This window comes from Moschus berezovskii, chromosome 1 (genome assembly GCF_049115385.1).
Source record: "Moschus berezovskii isolate FMDL1 chromosome 1, NW_MosBer_1.0, whole genome shotgun sequence".
Taxonomy (NCBI): domain Eukaryota; kingdom Metazoa; phylum Chordata; class Mammalia; order Artiodactyla; family Moschidae; genus Moschus; species Moschus berezovskii.
The window spans coordinates 135610233-135631926 of NC_142460.1; the positions used below are offsets into that span (position 1 = coordinate 135610233).

General features: G+C 40.4%; 1 protein-coding gene across 4 annotated transcripts in view; it reads right to left on the reverse strand.

Annotated features, from left to right (window-relative positions):
* Positions 1–21488, reverse strand: part of MME (membrane metalloendopeptidase) — a 116372-nt gene extending 94884 nt beyond the window's left edge. For 2 of the 4 annotated variants that reach the window (XM_088839642.1, XM_088839626.1), the window contains exons 1-3: positions 21305–21488; positions 14347–14509; positions 13390–13425 (exon numbers count right to left, since the gene is read on the reverse strand). In XM_088839642.1, the coding sequence (XP_088695768.1) occupies positions 13390–13425; positions 14347–14506 (196 nt within the window). In that variant the 5' untranslated portion in view covers positions 14507–14509; positions 21305–21488. Of the gene's footprint in view, positions 1–13389; positions 13426–14346; positions 14510–20571; positions 20984–21034; positions 21164–21304 lie in introns of those variants that run through there. The other 2 variants (XM_088839634.1, XM_088839631.1) reach the window with 2 other exon arrangements.
* Positions 21489–21694: the final 206 nt, after the last annotated feature.

A 21694-nucleotide genomic window follows, 5' to 3' on the forward strand; every position in this document is an offset into this window, starting at 1 on the left:
TGGAAACAGTGGCTGACTTTATTTTTCTGGGCTCCAAAATCACTGCAGATGGTGATTGCAGCCAGGAAATTAAAAGACGCTTACTCCTTGGAAGGAAAGTTATGACCAACCTAGATAGCATATTAAAAAGCAGAGACATCACTTTGCCAACAAAGGTCCATCTAGTCAAGGTTATGGTTTTTCCAGTGGTCACGTATGGATGTGAGAGTTGGAGGGTGAAGAAAGCTGATCGCTGAAGAATTGATGCTTTTGAACTGTGGTGTTAGAGAAGACTCTTGAGAGTCTGTTGGACTGCAAGGAGATCCAACCAGTCCATCCTAAAGGAGATCAGTCCTGGGTGTTCATTGGAAGGATTGATGTTGAAGCTGAAGCTCCAATATTTTGGCCACCTCATGTGAAGAGCTGACTCATTTGAAAAGACCTTGATGCTGGGAAAGATTGAGGGCAGGAGAAGGAGACGACAGAGGATGAGATGGTTGGATGACATCACTAACTCGATGGACATGGGTTTGGGTGGACTCCGGGAGTTGGTGATGGACAGGGAGGCCTGGCGTGCTGTGGTTCACGGGGTCACAAAGAGTTGGACACGACTGAGCGACTGAACTGAACTGTACTGTACTGAACTGAAGTTCAATAAAGTCTTAATTAACAAAGGAAACTACTTAAAAGATATGGTCTAAGCCATCTTCACCACTTTATGGTTGGCTTGTTTATTTTTGCTTTAAGCACCAAGCCCAAAGAAACAGAGGTAATGCTGGCTATTGTTTACCTGCTAATCGATTTCAATTTGATTTCCTAATCCACCTAGTCTGTGCTATGGACCAAACCCCTTTTTATTAGTTTCAGGCTAAGGTACTACTTTGAAAAGTTTTTTTAAAGACATGTTGTGTCTAAAATGTGACAATTTTGTTTGGGCATTTTTTTTTTTCCTTTTCATTTTGAAGGAAGACTATGTCTCCGAAAAATGTTTAAACAAATATTTTGCTTTAAGAACTCACTGGTTCACTTTGAGTTTTCATCTAGGCTGATAAAAAAATATAAACGAACTCAGAACTAACTCCATCAAATGGAGTTCCCACAGAACATGCTGGACAGGTGGCCCTCCAGCATCTCCTCTTATCCGCTGCTGCTGACCCACTGGAGTGATACAATAACTGATGACACATCGAAGTCGAAAACCCTAACCAGAGTGGGCTAATTTCCAAAGTACAAATGATACTTTTTATTTCATCTCTGAAAACAAAAGCACATCTAATGAGAAACTGAACAACTATTACAAACTTTACCTGGAAATGGTATGTAAATAATTTCTTCATAGTAAGGCAGGGTATAGAGAAGGGTTTGAAAAGATACTTTTCATGAAATATTTTCCCATACTTTAATAAAACATTATAATCATCACTACTATGTCTGGCAGCGCTAACGTCTAGATCAGGTGGCCCATACTATGATTCTAGAATCTGATTCCTATCAGCAAACATTTACTTCCATTCAGAAGGGTATCTCCTGCAAGTCTGCCTTTAGAGAGTGAAAGAAAGTACTTTGGTTTGTGTGAGGAAGCGGGATCAGAAGAGCATTTCTAGAATTATCTTGGACAAGAAGGCATGATTTATTAAGCCCTAAGCTTGCTCCTTGAAAGAAAGTTATGACCAACCTAGATAGTGTATTAAAAAGCAGAGACATTACTTTGCCAACAAAGGTCCGTCTAGTCAAGGCTATGGTTTTTCCAGTGGTCATGTATGGATGTGAGAGTTGGACTGTGAAGAAAGCTGATCGCCGAAGAATTGATGCTTTTGAACTGTGGTGCTGGAGAAGACTCTTGAGAGTCCCTTGGACTGCAAGGAGACCCAACCAGTCCATTCTAAAGGAGATCAATCCTGGGTGTTCATTGGAAGGACTGATGCTAAAGCTGAAACTCCAATACTTTGGCCACCTCATGTGAAGAGTTGACTCACTGGAAAAGACTCTGATGCTGTGAAGGATTGGGAACGGGAGGAGACGGGGATGACAGAGAATGAGATGGTTGGATGGCATCACCGACTCGATGGACATGAGTTTGGGTGAACTCCGGGAGTTGGTAATGGACAGGGAGGCCTGGTATGCTGTGATTCATGGGGTTGCAGAGAGTCGGACACAACTGAGCAACTGAACTGAAGCTTACTCGGAGAAGTCAATGGCACCCCGCTCCAGTTCTCTTGTCTGGAAAATCCCATAGACGGAGGAGCCTGGTGGGTTGCAGTCCATGGGGTCGCTAAGAGTTGGACACGACTGAGTGACTTCACTTTAACTTTTTACTTTTATGCATTGGAGAAGGAAATGGCAACCCACTCCAGTGTTCTTGCCTGGAGAATCCCAGGGACAGGGGAGCCTGGTAGGCTGCTATCTATGGGGTCGCATAGAGTCGGACACAACTGAAGCAACTTAGCAGCAGCAGCAGCAGCAAGCTTACTCACAGGTGGTAAAGAATCTGCCCACAGTGAAGGAGACCCGGATTCAACCCCCGAGTTGAGAAGATCCTCTGGAGGAGGAAATGGCAACACATTCTAGTGTTCTTGCCTGAAGAAATCCATGGACAGAGGAGCCTGGTGGGCTACAGTCCATGGGGTCACAAAGAGTTGGACATGACTGAGTGACTAACACACACACAGCCTACTCACAGGACGCTCCCCCAGCTCTGATTTAAGGGAGGCCCCTTTCCCTGAAGCTCTTTCTCCCTCAGCTCTCCACACACTGAAAAACAAAACCAGCCTCCTAATGTCACTCTATGCAGCTTCAGATCATTCCTCTCCACTGGGTTTGTTTAGGCTTCTGACAGCTGACCATCCCCACCTCACCTGCTTAATCTCTGTTGTCTATTAAATTCCTAGACATTCATCTTTATTAAAGACTCTCCATCTTGCTCAGTCTTCCCTACCACAGATGTTCTACCATGTTTCCCAGATAACATCAGGGACTACGTGGACAATCTCTGCTATCTGACTTAATTTCTTAACCTTACAAAGTCTCATGACCTTCACCTCCATTCCACATTCATATCTGCATTTTCAGGGTGATGTTCTGATGTTATCATACGGAATAGTTACCTTTGAAATCTTTTACTTGCGTCATCTACACATCAGCCTTCCCATTCTCAGAAGCTTTTTCACTTTACTCTGCTCTTCCTTGGCTTTTCTTTTACCTTGTATTAGGCTATATCCTATGGTGCCATCATTTAAACTGTCATCTCACCAGAGAATTTCATTCCCTTCCCCTTGCCAATGAGCCCACCCTGAATGCTCCCCGCCACTACCTCTTCCCTTCCAACTTTAGGTTAAGATATTTCAGAATATTTGTATAGAATTATTGATTGACTTGTTGATTGTCAGTCTCCCTTTTTACTGCATGCTCATTATGAGCAGGGATTTTGTGTTGTTTCTTCCACATCTGCCGCAACTGGAACAATGCTCAGTAAATATCTGTGGAAGATATTATCTGTGATGCTGGGAAAGCCCTGTAACTGCTTAGTTTAATGCCATTTCAAATAAGAAAACTTCAACAGGGCCATTAATTCTGTGCAAAGCCTTTCTACACGGCCCTGGTTAATCTTTCCTTTCACTCCACGCACTGGCCCTTTCCAGGTTCCTTCAAAACCCTGAATTCCTATTACAAAGAGAAAACTGAAGTAACTGGGTGATGTATCACACAGGTTCCCACCCTTGCCAGCCTCTAACCACACTAGCATTCACACTATACTATCATTGCCACTTTCCCCTTGGCAAGAGAGGAAGAGGGGTTCCTCCTCTGTTTAAGAGTAGCCCTGCTATCGTTTCTCTGAATGTATCCTCTCTTATGTCCCCAGGAAAAAGATCCATCATTTTTTCCATCTTCCAATGGAATCTTCAATCTCTTCCTTCATTAAAAAAAATTTTTTTTGAATGTGGACCATTCTTTAAAGTCTTTATTGAATTTGTTACATTTTGCTTCTGCTTTATGTTTTGGCTTTTTGGCCATGAGGCACGTAGGATCTTAGCTCGCAGACCAGGGATCAAACCCACACCCCCTGCATTGGAAGGCAAAGTCTTAACCACTGGACCACCAGGGAATTCCCAACCTCTTCCTTTCTGCTTTCATTTCTGTCTTATCAACCTCTCAGATGCATTTTACTCCAATGATCAGACTCTAGCTTTTAACATACTCTCTAATTTCTTCCCCCTGTGTCCCTTGGCTGAGTGACTGGCAACACTTATCACCCACTTTCCCAAGCCAGAAACGTCAGTTACATTTTACTTCTTTTTCACAACCTCACATATTTACTTTATGCCCTATATTTACTCCTAAAGATCTCTCAAGTCCATCTATTCTCTCCACCCTGTTACCATCAAATCCAGGCAACCATTAGGGTTATGGTTAAGGGGTAGTAGACTAACTCCCTGCCCACGGCCCTTCTTTAGTTACAGTCAGTGAACCTTCTCAACAGTTCTGATCTTCACTGAAAACTTCATTCCATAACTTTTCATTGCTATTAGTAGAAGGTTCAAACACTTTACCACAGAATTTACCATGGACTACAAAATCCTGTGCCAATGCTGACATACCCTTATCACCCCTACTCTCACATCCACAAACACGTCCTCTATGACTTAGCCCTATACTCATTATTCTAGTTCTTTGATCTTGCTAAGCTCTCCCTCATACCCAGGACACAGAAATAGTATTCCTGTTTATGGGTAAAGCTCTGTCTCTGCTTCACCAGGTTGGCATGAGCTAGCAGGCAAGCTTGACAATGCCCCACCTCTGCTTAAAATCCTTTAGATGCTCCCTATAACATACTTATGCATTTTCTATAGACTTGAAGAGGAATTACAACCCAGAGCATTCCACATTACACTCCAGTCATCATGAACTCTTTGCAGACCCTACACCTACCCAGGCTTCCCAGGCGTATTGCATCTAGCCTGTACACATGCTGCCCTCTGCTCCACTAGTCTGCCAACCCCTGACTGGCCTTCTGAACCAGCAGGCGATGTTTCCTCTTGCAAATGCTTTCCTGGCCCTGTTACAATCACTCTAGCTGCCACGCTGTGTAAGGATTGATGTGGTTTTAGGTGCTCTGTTCTCAGAGCGCCTGTGGCACACTCTGCTTCCCTCTGCTCTAGCACTTACCCAAACCACATGGTAACTTTGTTTATTAGCCTGTCATGCTGACCAGACTGTCACTTTCCTGAGGGCAGGGTATATCTAAGTTCAAACTCCCAGTGTCTAGAAAAGTGCTCAATATTTAGAAAGTGTTCAATTAATGTTTTGGGGAAATATAAATGAATGAAGAGAGGAATAGATGAGGAAAGATGTTGTTTTGAAGTCTCTATGGAAATATCCGTGCCTACATTATACTAGGAAATTCAAAGGAACAGTCCAGGTTCAGCTTCTCCATTATAATTAGTTAAAAAAAACAAAACAAAATTGACCCAGTGTCCCTCAGCTCTGACTTAGTTTTCACTAAGTAGCACAGTCCAAAATTGCACCTTTTAAAGCAATCAGTTGGTTACATATAACTTCTTGTAAAAATGCAAATACCTAGGGAATTTCTATATACCTTAATGTCACTCTTTTAACTTAAATTCCTTTTCTGCCAACACTCAGAAGAAACCACTCTGTTGAAGGACTGGGAACTTTGTGTGTCAGGGAAAAGAGACAGGCTGGCATGGGTACATTTTAAAAGTTTCCCCAATTATCACAATAAGCAGCCATAGTTGAGAATCACTGTTGCTCAGTGCTTCTCAATCCTTACTGTGCAGTGTCCTCTCCTGGCAATTTGACTAAAAATGCAGTTGCAGATTCAACAGGTCTGAGTTGGGATCTGAGAATTTGCATTTTTCCAAGTTCCCAGCTGATGCTGATGCTGCTAATATGTGGGCCACACTGTGAATAATAAGAATCTAGTTATTCTCCTCTTACTGTAGCCCTCTGGCTTCTTTACTTTTAGGGTTTAATCACTGGGGAGGCAAGGGATAACAGTGAGTGTCTGCAAGGGTGAGCACAGAAGAGCGATGTGTTCAAATCAAAGTGTGCCTGACTGATTTCACACACACCCAAAAATATGGTTTGCTTTACAGGAAACATGGATGCAAGTGCCCATTACTACCTGATTTGCAGGCTGAACTGTCACTCCTTGTGCTAAGATAGAGCACAGTAGTCAAGGAAAATGTTAATAAGAGATGACACATTTTTACCTGAGAGTATCTAAAATATACCACTTTCTCTCTCCCCCTCCAACCCCTACCCTCTCTCTTTTTTAGATACACCTTCCACTTAAAAAATACTTTGACTGCCTTTTGACTCTCAATAAATAGATTTTTACCCTTCAAAAATCAGCTTTAAATAGTGCAACTGCAACTTTCATGAAAGAACATATTAAATGGAATATATCTATGCATGATACCTGTGGTGCATCTCCTTGAAGAATGCATAAGATGAAATGGGCTGTCATTAATCTTTGCTGTTTCTCTGTAAAATGAGACACTTTTAATTTCAATTTTGTAGATAAGGAAAATGAAATGCAGAGAGCTAAACTGACTTAATTAAGATCACATACTAGCAACACAGGATGTGGCCCAAACGTACATCTCAGTTCTTTCATGCTGTTGGCTTTGTGGAAAAAGAAGCCATAATCTTTCAAAAGATTTTGCCTTAATTATTCATAACGCATCTCTTTGAAATAAAGTTTACCCTTTAACAGTCTTTCTCATGCACATATCTATTACTGTAATTTCTCTATATTCTAGTCATCTAATTATTAACCTATGTGGTTCATAAAAGAATTCAAAGTGGCCTTATAAAATAAAATCATATACCTCAGCTGAGAAAGAAAAAGGAGGGCAGGGATAATGCTAATGAATCAATGTATACAAAGAGGTCCTATAATTATAGGTTAAAGACAAATCTCTTGACATATTAGTAGTCAGGGTGAAAATGGAAACCACAGAACTCTCGGGAAAAACCAACAGCTTTTCCCAGGAGCACGATTATCCCCAGGAAGCACTCTGTGGTAGACCCAGTATCCTGCCTTTGATTAAGAGGTGGTTGATCTACCTGGCCTACCACACCACATATATCCCCAACTTCCTCTGAAAATGCAACTCCAACATATGCAAACAATGCTTCCCATGGCCAATTCTGAAATAATTTTAACCTCCTAGTAGATTTACTATTTCCATAGACTTTTCATCAATGTAATGCTAATGTAATCAAATAATAGGTATGCACTCAAACTGAGAAGCTTAAATTATTTAGTGATTTGGTAGGCATAGAAAATGACACATAATTGCTTTGAATTGTGGAAATAGGAATCAATGGACTCAACATTTACTAATAATAGCAAGTATAAGATCAAAACAAAAGATAATTACTTATAAATGGACACTGGAGAGATGGAAAAAAAGGGATAAGGGTGATTTTGCTGCTTTTATACCACATACCATAAAATTTACCCAGTGACTTTTAATATACCTACATATTTGTACAATGATCACCACAATCCAACTCTAGAAACATTCCATCACCCCAGAATGTTTCCTTACGTCCATTTGTGGGAATCCTTGTTCCAATCCCAGACTGTAGGCAATAGTTATTCCAATTTCTGCCCCTATAGTGCCTTTTCTGTAAAATAAACCGTAAGATACCAAATGAACTTATCAGACATTGCCAATTTTTTTCCCCTTTAGCCACTGAATCCAATTTATCTATGTTTTCCACACCTTGACCATGGTGCATGACTGCTTAAAATCTACCTAGAAGCTAAGAAAAACATGTTATATATGAGTGTACCTATCATATAATTGACTACCTTTCTTGGAAAGGATCTGATTGACAGATGCTAATTTAGACTGGAAAATTTTTGAAGCAAGTATTTCTACGCAATTGTCAGGAGAATGGTGTCAGGGAAGCCCAAAGCAAATTGCCACATGCCACATTTAAATTAACAAAGCTATGCTTCAGCAGTCTTCCCACTAAGATACCTGCTGTGTTCTTATTGCCTGAAGGATTTTTTTTTCAAGCTTAATTACATAATGAAATCGCCTCATCTTCCACTCTGAAAGGCTGTTACATGGCTGGCAGCCCTCATGAGTCAGTCTGCAGCCTTCAGCGTACTCATCTAGTTGTGTCATTTTTCTTCATGGAGGTTTCTCGAGTATGAACAGACAAGGAAGGAGGGACCATGGCCCATATCAATGCAGATATTCCCTGCTGTTGCCAGGAAAAGGCCAGTTGCTAACAAGATGCTTCACTGAGGTTACTACCAGGATCTGGCCCTTGCAGAAACGATCAGATATTTGGAAGCTTCATTTACTTCAAAGGTTATAGCTCCAGTCACACAGAAGTGATTATATATCAGAATATGAATACATTATCTCACCAAGCTGAATATATCTATCAAGTGAATAGAATGCCTCCTTTCCTGTATTAATATTTAAATACTCATCAAAAGTTTGCTTGGTGAGTAGAGAATTAAAGTAAAGAAAGTGGATAGTTCTGAGAGGTTCATCCAGGTCCTGGTACTTCACAAATCTATCCCTCAGGACTGCCACAGTTGTACAGTGTACAACCTGTGCAACTGTACAGGTGGTCCTGCTCTCTTGGGAACTCCATTGATCATGTATCCGAACTTGGTTTCTCTATCCCCTGGAGAGTTGAGGACCACACTGCTAAAGTTTGCTTCTTTAAACTCCTCAATTCCAAGTTGAGTTTGATGTACTAAAATCACTGATAAAGTTGCTTATTGTTCTCAGTAAAGTAGCTTGGTTCTTGGTTAAAGAGATACTCATTCTTCTCTTTCTCAGTTTGGATTTAATTATTGCAGTTCTCTCAGAGTCATTTATGTCCTTTAATTCCAAGTTCTAGCATGAGAGGAGGCAATTTGCTCTCAAATACTGTATGTATAAGTATAGAGCATTAAAAGTTTGACAGATGCCTAATTTTCAAGGCAACATGGAGAAGTGGTCATGAATACAGGCTCTAGAGCCAGGCTGCCTGGAGCACAATGCTAGCTCAAGTTTGTTCATCTGTAAAAAGAATGTATAATGGTACCTAATTCACAAGGTCACTATGAGGATCAAATGTAAACTGCCTGCAACAGGGTCAGACACACAAACATTCAATAAGTGTTAGCTATTATTATTCTATTTTATTATCTATTTTTACTTTATTATATTCTATTATTAGTCTCCAGTATTATTATACCTCTCTATTAGTCTATTTAACATTTTTTCCTTATCTTTATATGTTACACACAACTTAGTAATAAAAGACTAGTTTAGCAAGAGACACTGTGCATGCATGTTTAACTCTTCAAAAATAGGCCTCAAATAAGGAACTATAGAAGGGTATATTACTAGTTCCTTATTGCTGCTGCAACAAACTGTCACAAACGCAGTGACTCAACAGAAATGTATTCTCTTATGGTTCTGGAGGTCAACAGAGATGCATTCCTTCTGGATACTCTAGAAAGAACCATGCCTTTCCCTTTTCAGCTTCTAGAGGCTACACACATTCTCTGGCTCATGGCTGTATTACTCCAATCTCGGCTTCCTCTGCTTCTGTTCTCACATCTTCCTCTCTGATTCTGACCCTCCTGTTCCCTTCTCTTTATACTTGGTTGGCCAAAATGTTCATTTGGGGTTTTCCATAAACGGTACCTGAGTGGTCATTCTAGCCAACCCAATAAGAACTCTTGTGATCATATAAGAGCATCCAGATAACTCAGAATGATCTCCCTGAGTTATCCTTAATAATCACATTTGCAAAGTATCCTTTGCCTTATAAGGTAACACATTCACAGGATCCAAGGACAGGAAGTGGACATCTCCAGGGAAGCATTATTCTGCCTAGTACAAAGAGAAAGCATTAGATGATCTCCTGAGATTATTTAAGCCAGTGGTACTCAACTGGAGATGATTCTGCGGCCCCAAGGAGACATCTAGCAAGTCTGGAGATATTTTTTGGTTGTCACAATTGGGAAGTGGTGCTATTAGTCACCTAGTGGTAGAAGCCAGGGACATCCTACCATTCACAGGACAGTCTCCTCCCCACAGCAAAGAATGATCCAGCCCAAAATGTTAACAGTGATGAACCTGGAAAACCTTGATTTAAAATTTATGATTCTTTGACATCTCAGTAAGGTTTCATTGCAATGGAAGCCAATTTCAAGATATAGATTTACAGAGACACTTGAGAAATCACATTCAGGCTCTAAAACTCCATGTTTTTTTACAACCTTGTATGGTAAATAAGAGATGAATAATATTACTTATACTTTAATAGTAGGGTTTTGAACACTGCCATAACTTGTTAAGTAGTGTTTCTTTCATTTTAGGTCTGGTGTAATCTTTTCGTAGTGATGCATTTCTTACACAAGCAAGTTAAAGTATGTATTATAAACATCATTTTGTGTATAAATTTATATTTAAATTGGGTTGGCTAAAAAGTTTTTCATATTTTTCCATAACAGCTTATGGAAGCCCTGAACTAACTTTTTGGCCAAACCAATATTTAAATTTATAGAGGTTTAAAGGACAAACACTAAATTTCAAGATGATCCACAGCCTTCTGTAATATTTTATTTTTGCCTTAGTATGGCTTGACCTCCATCCCTTGACTTCATAGGATCAAAGAGAGAAATATACTTGCCATGACTTTCCCTTCCACAGGGAGAAAGATTTAAGCTAAAACCAACTTTTACTTAAAATAAACACCATGGGTATCAATACCTAAACTTGCCAATGCTCAACAATTTCTGTGCTCAGACTTGAATCTTCAACTTTTTAAAGTAATCTACAGAATTGCTGGTGGGAGCCTTTATATTATTTTCAACATCCTTTTCTCCATCTTTCTTTTCTTTTCCATCCGTTCCCCTCTTTCCCTCTCTCACTTTTTTTTTCTTTCCAGAATTTCCCCTAGAGTTTTCTTAATCTATAGAAACTTCCAAAAGTGACAGTTATATTTTCTGACACAGAAAATATTTTCTAACCAGTAGACGACTCTCTCTCTCTGTGTGTGTGTGTGTGTATGTGTAAGTAGAGCATGAAAACTCTATCCATAAGTGTAAGTTTCACCATTCTCCCCCCAGGGAGGAATAGTAATAAGGAATATGAAAGTATTCTTAACAGCTTATGAATCAACAAAGCAGAATGAAGAAAAACATACAGCTCTTCAGCAATCTTGTTTATCACTGAAGTTATTTCTATTGTATACATTTCTCTGCCAAGATACAGTTCTGTGAGGTATTTTTTACATTTGGTATGTTAAATACATTTTAATGAGTTAAGCCTGGCAACCACTATCCAAAAAAAGCCAAAGCCTTAGCCCTAAACATTAAGTCACGAGTAAGATTTCAGATCCCAAATGTCACATTGCTCATTGGGTGGGTATCACTGAAGAAACCTGCTCAGATCTCTAGGATACAATCACTTAGATTGCAGGTGACCCTACAAATCCTAGGAATCAAAGGATCTAGTTTCTTCAAAAATAAAATCCAAGAAAAAAAAATGAGAGGGGAAAAAAGAGTGCCTGAGAGAATCTGCAGATTAAGAGACTTAATAGGTCTGTCAAGTGTATTGAAAAACAGAGATAATTAGAAGTCAACACATACATGGGGGTTTTTCAAAACTGAATAGCATGAGCATATAATAGGGAACTGGTAGAAAGAAAGGAGGGATGGGACTCAGGGAGAGGGCAAACAGTAATTCAGACAACTTGAGCATTACCAACTCTAGCACAGAGACCCTGGACACCACCCAGTCAAGGGACCTGTATAGCCATTCCCCTAAGGAATAAGAAAACTCCTTGGTTTCTGGGAAGGCCCTTGGATGGGAAAGTACATGTTGTTATGCTGAGGAGCAAGTGACTGGTATCCTAATCAAGTTGCCCTTAAGCTACCCACATCATGACCCAGAATGTCTGTATGACTAGTGCCCTTGAGATCCAGTGGTCGGGGGAGGTAGGCAAAAAGAGCACATATACAGTCAGGACATTAGACTGTAACCTATAATCCCACAGTTTTCCCATCATTATTCTGCACAAATCAGTAAATAACGAAACACCACATAAGACAGTCCAACAGAAAATGTTTAAAACTTATTTGTGACAGGTTATTTCTTAGCAGAAATGTAGACACTAGAAAGGAAGTTTAGAACCTCTTGCTAAAGGGCATATACATTATGTCCATATCCAAGGTATTCACATATCTGCTACCACCTTTCTTCTCTTTGTCAAAATGTTCTTTTTTTCATCACATTCTAATTGATATGACTTCTAAAAGCATCATATACTTCTCTGTTCCCTTTGCTGATTTTTCTTTTCCTTCTACTCTAATTCTTGATGTCCTCTTAATTTCAACCTTATACTTCTCCATTTAAGAACTCTATTCCCAAGGCTTCAATCATCCATCACCTCTTTGGCTGACAGACCCTAAATCCACTCCATCTTTACTTTCTTGCTGTCGACCTTCACTTCGCTATTACCCCTGACTTAGACCCAACAGGTCTAAATCCACATTAACCACATCCCCCCCGAAAACAAACTTACCTAACTTCATTGTTTCTGTGTGAGCTGCCACAGTCTCCCAAGTCCCTTGAGGTTGCATACTTAGTGTCATGTTCGAATATCCATATCCTTCATTTAGCAAGTCAGTGCTATTGAGCTGTCCAATTGCTTCATTGCTTTTTCATCCCACCATAGGTAGCCCTCCTCAGCTCACCCGAGTTACAGAAGCAGCCCCTACCTGCCTACTCTCCCTAGCTTCTCACTCAGTCCACCTACCCTAGCATTCCCAGAATCACCTTCCAACTTTTGCCTTATTGAGTGATCTGTTTAGGAAAATATCCTTTCCGCTCCTACTACAAAATTAGGGCTAAACATGAATTTTCAATGCTCTCCGTAACTTTCATCTATCAAGTCTATTCTTTAACTGCTTCTCTACATGATTTATTCCTAGTTTGGAATTCTCTCTCCTATACTTCCACTTTCATGTCCTAGCCCTGCTTTAAGACCCCTCCCAAATCTCAGTTTCTCTACCTTGCTTATGATTTGCATTGAGAAATTTAAAACTAAATGATACGACGTGTGCCATTTCAATGTGCTGATTTTCCATCTCCAATTATAAGGCAAGCTTCATAAAGCTAGAGATACAGTTCTCCATCTCTACCCTACCATATACTCTGGGGTTCAAATGAGTGAATTCCTTTTTAGAATGAATAAATTAACTATCTACTACTTAAATGTATTTTTATTTTCTTTGACTATAAATTAGTGATTTATAATTAAAAATATACACAAATATATAGATATATTAGCTTTTGATTTTTAAATATTATACATTAATTATAAAACTATTCAGTTTAAAAACTATATTCTTACCTGATTTTATGCACTCTGATGACTTGCAAATACCATCTAGAAAAAGGAAGATATATGCATAAATATTTGCAATATATGTTTTCTATTTTCTCCCTACCTTTTCTTCGTTTATAAACTATCAATTAAATAATCAATTCCTTAGAGCAAGAACTAAACCCTGAGTATTATATACCACTGACAGAAGTTAGAAGAAAACGAAGAGGAATAAAATAAGCAAATTCTAAATTTTTAAATGAAGAGAATGTATTTCTTATATCATCTCTGTCCCCTAAGCCCTTAGTGAAAGTGAAAAGTGAAAGTGAATTTGCTCAGTCGTGTCCGATTCTTTGCGACACCATGGACTATAGTCCACCAGGCTCCTCCATCCATGGGATTCTCCAGGCAAGAATACTGGAGTGGGTTGCCATTTCCTTCTCCAGGGAATCTTCCCGACCCAGGGATCAAACCCAGGTCTCCCACATTGCAGGTGGACGCTTTAACCTCTGAGCCACCCACCAAACCCCTTAGTAGTATTAAGTTGAAATATCAGTTGTTTTAGTCTGATAACCACTTTTTTTTTCCCATTTGTGAAAAACTTTTAAGACTCAAATTAGACCTCTTAAATTCTCATAAAGCTGTTTAGAATTTCAATGACACAACAAAAGTTGACCAAATGAAGTTGGTTTTAAAATTGTGAACATTTTCATCAAGTAAAATTACACATTAGAATCTTCATAAAATAAGTATGAGTGCATAACTATACTTGGCAATTAAGAACTTAGCTCAAACATAAAAAAATTTGTACTTTAGTCAAAGTTGTTTGGGCACACTGATATTACATTTTATAAATGAATCTTTATATCACACAGTCTTTAATTGTCTCTCTCCCTAACCTATTGTTTAATAGATGGGGAAAGTCTAGGATAAAGACTTCACTCTCTTCTGCATGTTTGTGGGCAAGAGTGTGGGATAACTCACCATCAAAGGTTGCATAGAGAGCTATCATTGTCACTGCAATGATGGTGAGCAGCAGGACGAGGACGGAGAGACTGATCTCCAATGGGGTCCATCTCTGTTTCTTCTTTGGCTTTGGTGTGTTGATATCAGTTATATCCATCTGACTTTCTGATCTGCCCATTACCTAAAATTTGCAAAAAACTTTTTTTTAATTTTTAAAAACTAGTCATACCAAACAAATGGATAAAACAAAGGGATCTATACACAATTTTCTAAATGCCTAACGTGGCTGAATAAAAGTAAAAGGCTAACTCAGTATAAATCAGAAATAGAAATTTTTTTGCTGAAAGTCAAAGTTTTGATTCTGAAAGCAAAGAGTATATAGTCATATAAATTAGACACATCCTGGCCACAATCTTTTGGGGTTTTTGACATATCACAAAAGAGCCAAGCAAAATTAGACAAGGAAACTTGCTTAAATACTCACATAGAATTTTTTCAGTGGTTCATAAGCAAGTAACTTCTGTACCATTAAGGAAATTTTTAAACTCACCCTTCTGAACTTTCAGTTCAGTTCAGTTCAGTTCAGTCACTCAGTCATGTCTGACTCTCTGTGACCCCATGAATCACAGCATGCCAGGCCTCCCTGTCCAACACCAACTTCCAGAGTTCACTCAAACTCATGTCCATCGAGTCGGAGATGCCATCCAGCCATCTCATTCTCTGTTGTCCCCTTCTCCTCCTGCCCCCAACCTTTCCCAGCATCAGAGTCTTTTCCAGTGAGTCAACTCGTCGCATGAGGTGGCCAAAGTATTGGAGTTTCAGCTTTAGCATCAGTCCTTCCAATGAACACACAGGATTGATCTCCTTTAGAATGGACTGGTTGGATCTCCTTGCAGTCCAAGGGATTCTCAAGAGTCTTCTCCAGCAGCACAGTTCAGAAACATCAATTATTCGGCGATCAGCTTTCTTCACAGTCTAACTCTCACATCCATACATGACCACGGGAAAAACCATAGCCTTGACTAGATGGACCTTGGTTGGCAAAGTAATGTCTCTGCTTTTTAATATGCTATCTAGGCTGGTCATAACTTTCAAGGAGTAAGCGTCTTTTAATTTCATGGCTGCAATCAGCATCTGCAGTGATTTTGGAGCCCAAAAAAATAGAGTCTGACATTGTTTCCACTGTTTTTCCATCTATTTCCCATGAAGTGATGGGACCAGATGCCATGATCTTTGTTTTCTGAATGTTGAGCTTCAAGTCAATCTTTTCACTCTCTTTCACTTTCATCAAGAGGCTTTTGAGTTCCTCTTCACGTTCTGCCATAAGGGTGGTTTTATCTGCATATCTGAGGTTATTGATATTTCTCCCAGCAATCCTGATTCCAGCTTGTGCTTCTTCCAGCCCAGCGTTCCTCATGATGTACTCTGCATAGAAGTTAAATAAGCAAGGTGACAATATACAGCCTTGACGTACTCCTTTTCCTATTTGGAACCAGTCTGTTGCTCCATGTACAGTTCTGACTGTTGCTTCCTGACCTGCATACAGGTTTCTCAAGAGGCAGGTCAGGTGGTCTGGTATTCCCATCTCTTTCAGAATGTTCCACACTTTATTGTGATCCACACAGTCAAAGGCTTTGGCATAGTCAAAGAAGCAGAAATAGATGTTTTTCTGGAACTCTCTTGCTTTCTCCATGATCCAGCGGATGTTGGCAATTTGATTTCTGGTGCCTCTGCCTTTTCTAAAACCTGCTTGAACATCTGGGAGTTCATGGTTCACATACTGCTGAAGCCTGGCTTGGAGAATTTTGAGCATGACTTTACTAGTGTGTGAGATGAGTGCAATTGTGCGGTAGTTTGAGCATTCTTTGGCATTGCCTTTCTTTGGGATTGGAATGAAGACTGACCTTTTCCAGTCCTGTGGCCACTGCTGAGTTTTCCAAATTTGCTGGCATATTGAGTGCAGCACTTTCACAGCATCATCTTTCAGGATTTGAAATACTCAACTGGAATTCCATCACCTCCACTAGCTTTGCTCCTAGTGATGCTTTCTAAGGCCCACTTGACTTCACATTTCAAGATGTCTGACTCTAGGTCAGTGATCACATTATTGTGACTATCTTGGTCATGAAGATCTTTTTTGAACAGTTCTTCTGTGTATTCTTGCCACCTCTTCTTAATATTTTCTGCTTCTGTTAGGTCCATACCATTTCTGTCCTTTATCGAGCCCATCTTGGCATGAAATATTCCCTTGGAATCTCTAATTTTCTTGAAGAGATCTCTTGTTTTTCCTATTCTGTTGTTTTCCTCTATGTCTTTGCATTGATCGCTGAGGAAGGCTTTCTTATCTCTCCTTGCTATTATTTGGAACTCTTCATTCAGATGCTTATATCTTTCCTTTTCTCCTTTGCTTTACGCTTCTCTTCTTTTCACAGGTATTTGTAAGGCCTCCTCAGACAGCCATTTTGCTTTTTTGGATTTCATTTCCATGGGGATGGTCTTGGTCCCTGTCTCCTGTACAATGTCATGAACCTCCGTCCAGAGTTCATCAGGCACTCTATCTATCAGATCTAGTCCCTTAAATCTATTTCTCACTTCCACTGTATAATCATAAGGGATTTGATTTAGGTCACATCTGAATGGTCTAGTGCAGTTGCTGTGCTTTCTTGGAGCAGCTGTGAAGAGATATCCCACGCCCAAGGTAAGAGAAACCCAAGTTCTGAACTTTGGACAACATCAAAGGTGAATTTTATATCTTGTTCCACTGTCTTCCTTTACAAGCTTGGAAATCAATATCTAATACTTTGTGGGTTTGACTACATAATAATTTGAAATATGAATACAGATAAAAACAAAAATGAACACACATTTATGTTAGGTTTTTTTTTTCAGTCTTAAAAAAATCTTTTATTTTTACAGTTCCAAATTACAACTGCTAACATGAGTATCTATTAACCGGTTAGACTGTCTTGGAAATGGTCATTCACTGGACCAAAAGTCATGGTTTACAACCTGGGATGAGAGATATTAACCACAATCACAGCTTCCTTGTGCAACTAAGGAAGGAAAAAATATGATTAAAAAAAATTCAACCTTGCAGGTCAAGATAACAAGATACTTATTTAACTTGTTTTTAAATTACTAATATTAATACTTCTACTAATAATAGCTGACATTTATTGAGTACTTCCCTTGTGTCATTCATAGATCTTAGTGTTTGCATGTGCTAATTCTCTGAATCTTTGTGAGGTGGATTTTAATATTCCAATTCTATACCTTAGGAAAGTGGGGCAAAGAAAAGCCAGGTAACTTGCCCAGAGCTGCACAACTAAGAATACATTTACAATGAACACATTTCAAAGAACACAATTACAAAGAATACATTTTGAAATAAAATTGAATCATCATAGAAAGATAGCTACTTTAAACCTTATTGCAGAAGTCTAGAGGGTAAAATTAAGGGGCTATAAACCTAAATATTAAATTTCATTATGTTTCTTTTAGAGGCCTAGTGACTATCAGTCAATCACCAAAGCTCAGAACAGACAACTTCAATTTTCCTGGCTGATTGTAGAAAAAAAGATCATAAACTAGCAGATTAGCTCTTTATAGCCTGATGCAAATTAAGCATATAATTTAGTTCCCAGATGAAGTGACTGCTCAGAAATGCTCTTACTGTTAGAAATCTTTGTAATTTTCTGAGAATGTGTTTTGTGGAAACTGAGGCACAGGATAAAGTAGATAAGGATTCTATGTTTAAAGGATGACCTAGGTGATCCAGCAGATAAGTAGGAATTTAATATGCCTAGTGAGTTATTACTAAGTGAACCACAACTGGACTTTAAATTTCTGGATACATGTCTTTAAGTATGCTGTCCCCTTGATTACATGAGGCTACAACCAAGGACAGACTATCAAATAAAAATATTTTATTAGACCATGAAAACCGTGTCTACTCAATAAAAATGGAATGTAATGTACCTGAATGTTAAAATGTCTTAATGGTTATGTAGCTCATGTTGGCTTCATCTCACAGCCTCTTTCTTGGGTTATGATATGGAATTGCATTGATAGTAGTCCTTGGCATTTTAACAGGGGAGGTAGGTGGGGAAAGAAAATGTGGAAACAAAGTGAACACTTGTATGCTGTACAGAAAGGTAAAGAATGAAAAGAATAATTTTCCCACTTCTCCAAGATGAATTCAAGACTGACTTCAAAAACATCTTAATCACATTTACTTGAGTATTTCCCTTACCTGAGTTTTTCTCTCCCTTCTCTAATAATAGTTCAGAAGACAATCTAGAGAAACATTCTCCTGATATATTATGACCCACTTCTCTTTTTAGTTCTTTCTTAGAAACAACAGTCAGTTTCTCTAGCAAAACTTAGGGCCAGGAACCAGGGCAGCCATGGGGTTAAATTAAAGGTGCTCTTTGGCGCCACCAGGCTTCCACTATATAGGAAAACTAGTAGGCATGTGTATCTTTCTGTCTTCTGGGGTACTTTCCCCAGGTTTCTCCTCCTTCCCCATGAGATTGGGGTACTGAAGCAGTTGAGCTCTTAATGGTTCTGCACCTAAGGCAGCAGAAATTGTTACAGGGGTAAATGATGGCAGTGACTGAGGCTGTTTAGTCCTTCACCTGCATCAAAAGAACATCATTTTTTAACTACATGCTAACTCTCCATCTGCCCCTCTTGTAAACGCCCAGTAAATTTGCAATCTTCGATCCTAAGACACATTTTTCAACAGCACTTACCAAAGCAAAAACGAGGCAGGCATGTTTAACCACCTAATTAACTTGGTCATTCATTTCCAGTCAATTCCAGAGGATTCACTATTTTCTTATATGAAAATAAGTGTCAATATCTTGAATTTCAGGAAGAAACTTACCACCATCTCTCAGATACTTAGACGCCCAATGCAACCACACCCAACCCATTTTAGAGAGGGGTTCAGGAGGAAATTATACAAAAGAATATAAAAATTATACAGCTGATACTTGTAGTCCCACATAAAGCAGGATATGCCAAAACATACCTACATCCTTAAAGTGTTTCACCTCAATTGGAGATGTGTTGGTAAATTCAAGCAAAAAAGTAGATACTTCTACGAGAAGAGAAATAGAACATCTAACCTAACAAATTGCAGACTTCAGACAACATCTCCAAAAGAAAAAATGATTATTTTGCCTAGGTAGAAACTGAGTTTCAAAGCAGTATAAAGTAGCAATTTTTATACCACTTGAGCATACACATTACTTTTATCACATCATCAAATCAAAGAATCCAGAGGGTAACTGGTTCATTAAAAAGAAGTCTATAAATCCAAGCAATGTTCATCTTCACAGTACATTAACATTTCTACTAGTCCCTGAGGTTAATCTACGCAATTACAGTTTGTATTATGGAAACTGAGGCATAGAAAGCAAGAGAAATAGGTTCCTCCTATAGGCGAGTATAATCTGCAAAAACACGGAACCACTAGCTATACGCCTGAAACTGACATATTATAAATCAACGATACTCATATTCAAAAGAGATGGTAACAGGTCCCATATTTAGACGGCAGCACACATACTAGACGGTAGCTGCAGATCTGAGGAGGCACATATGCTAGAGAAATCACCTTCTTGTTTGCCCAGACATTAACTTGAAGGTGTTTCCGGGATCTATTAATAATACACGGAGTTCTGAACACAAAGCCCCAACCACATTACTCCCATATGCAGTGTAGCAGCTATGCAACAAAAAACAGTATGGAGCGCAAGAAACTGTGGGACAATATTTCTGTAAGTGCCGAAATCCAGCAATAATGCAAGGTAGATGCCTTCATAGACAATTTGCGGATTAGCAACTTCCAAATGCTGACACTGCAATCAAGGTACTACTTTTCAGTTTAATAAAATTACTATCTGCATCGTATATTGGGGAGGAGTAGGCTTGATCAAGTGGCTAAAGAGAACAGTTCGGTTGCAATCACCCTTTTGTTCGAATAATACAAACTGGTAGAGACCGGTTAAGGAAACTTTCATCTGCTAAAGAACTACCCACCCACTCCCACCAACCAACACTCGAGAGATTTAAGCACTCTTTCAGCATAAATTATGTAAGAGGAAACTAAGGTTCAAAGCAAGATAAAGAGGTGGGATAATAAAAAGATCTTCAGGTTAGGGAAAGTAAAAATAGAAAAGTGGGCTACAAAAGGGAAGAAAATCTGACAGAAACCAAAATGAAAACAAACCTTACTTTAAATATACAAAAACACTGTGTCTGTCCAGCGGAATGGCAAATTCCCAGTCCCCAAATCAGCCCCGCTGCAGTCTGGTACCGCTGAACTCAGTAACCAGACCTAACTCTCCGAGGAAGAGGCTGCAAGAAAGCTATGGAAATGAATCTGAAGAGTCGACCTCACATCACTTGCAGAGCCCTCCTCCAGGTTACCCTCTCTGCCCTGGTCCCTCACTCTTTAAGTCTCAGTTTCGGCTTTTCCCAGGGCACGCCTCCCTCGCCCGCGGGGTCGCGGGCGCTCTGATCGCGCCGGACCTGAGTCGTCGACCCGGTTCCGTGCACCTCCCGGGCAGCTGCGCCCCGCGGCCAGCTCTGCCTCCAGCGCCCGTCCCAACAGCTCCCACCGCCCCAGGGGAGATCTCACGCCCTTTGGACCCATCTCCCTCAGCTCCCAGGTGCCAGCTGCTCTCCCAGGACTCACCCGTGGGATTCGGGGGAAGTTGGCGGCTGCTGAGCACACACATCCCGGACCAATGAGCGCACGGGGCCGGCGGGCGGCGGGGAGTCCCGCAGAGCGCGGGTGGGTAGGTGCGTCCGCCCAGGCGCGTCCGGAGCAGCGCGGGCTCCCGGCAGCGGGTGGCAGCGCAGAGCCCAGGCCGGACTCCGGGGAGGTTCCGGGCCCGCCTCGGCCGGGGCCCCGGGGGCGACGGGGAACCAGGGCATCTCTTGACCCACATCCGGAGAGACTCACCGTGGCCTCTCAGCAGATCCCGCGCCGGGAGTTGGGCGGCTGCTCCCGCCTTCGCTGGGTCCAGCTTCGCCACTCGCACATCTCCGCGCCCCGCGCGTCTGGGCGCCCTCACCCCCTACCCCGCCTCGCTACTGCAGGACCAGCGAGAGGAGCAGTTCCCTGAGTGACCTGAAGGTTTCCTCTGAGTCTCCCAAATCCTGTCACATCCTGTGATGGGGCCAGGGCTGGGGGCTAGGGGTATGAGAAAGGCCTCCCCACCCGTCCCCCACCTCACCCTTCTCAAAAGGTCTTTGCCAAACATTCTTGGAATTGCTTAGCTTCTGGGCTTTCAAGAAAACAATACATTGCCTCTTCGAGATTCTGCTGTGCTGATAAAGGTTCTGTTTCTCT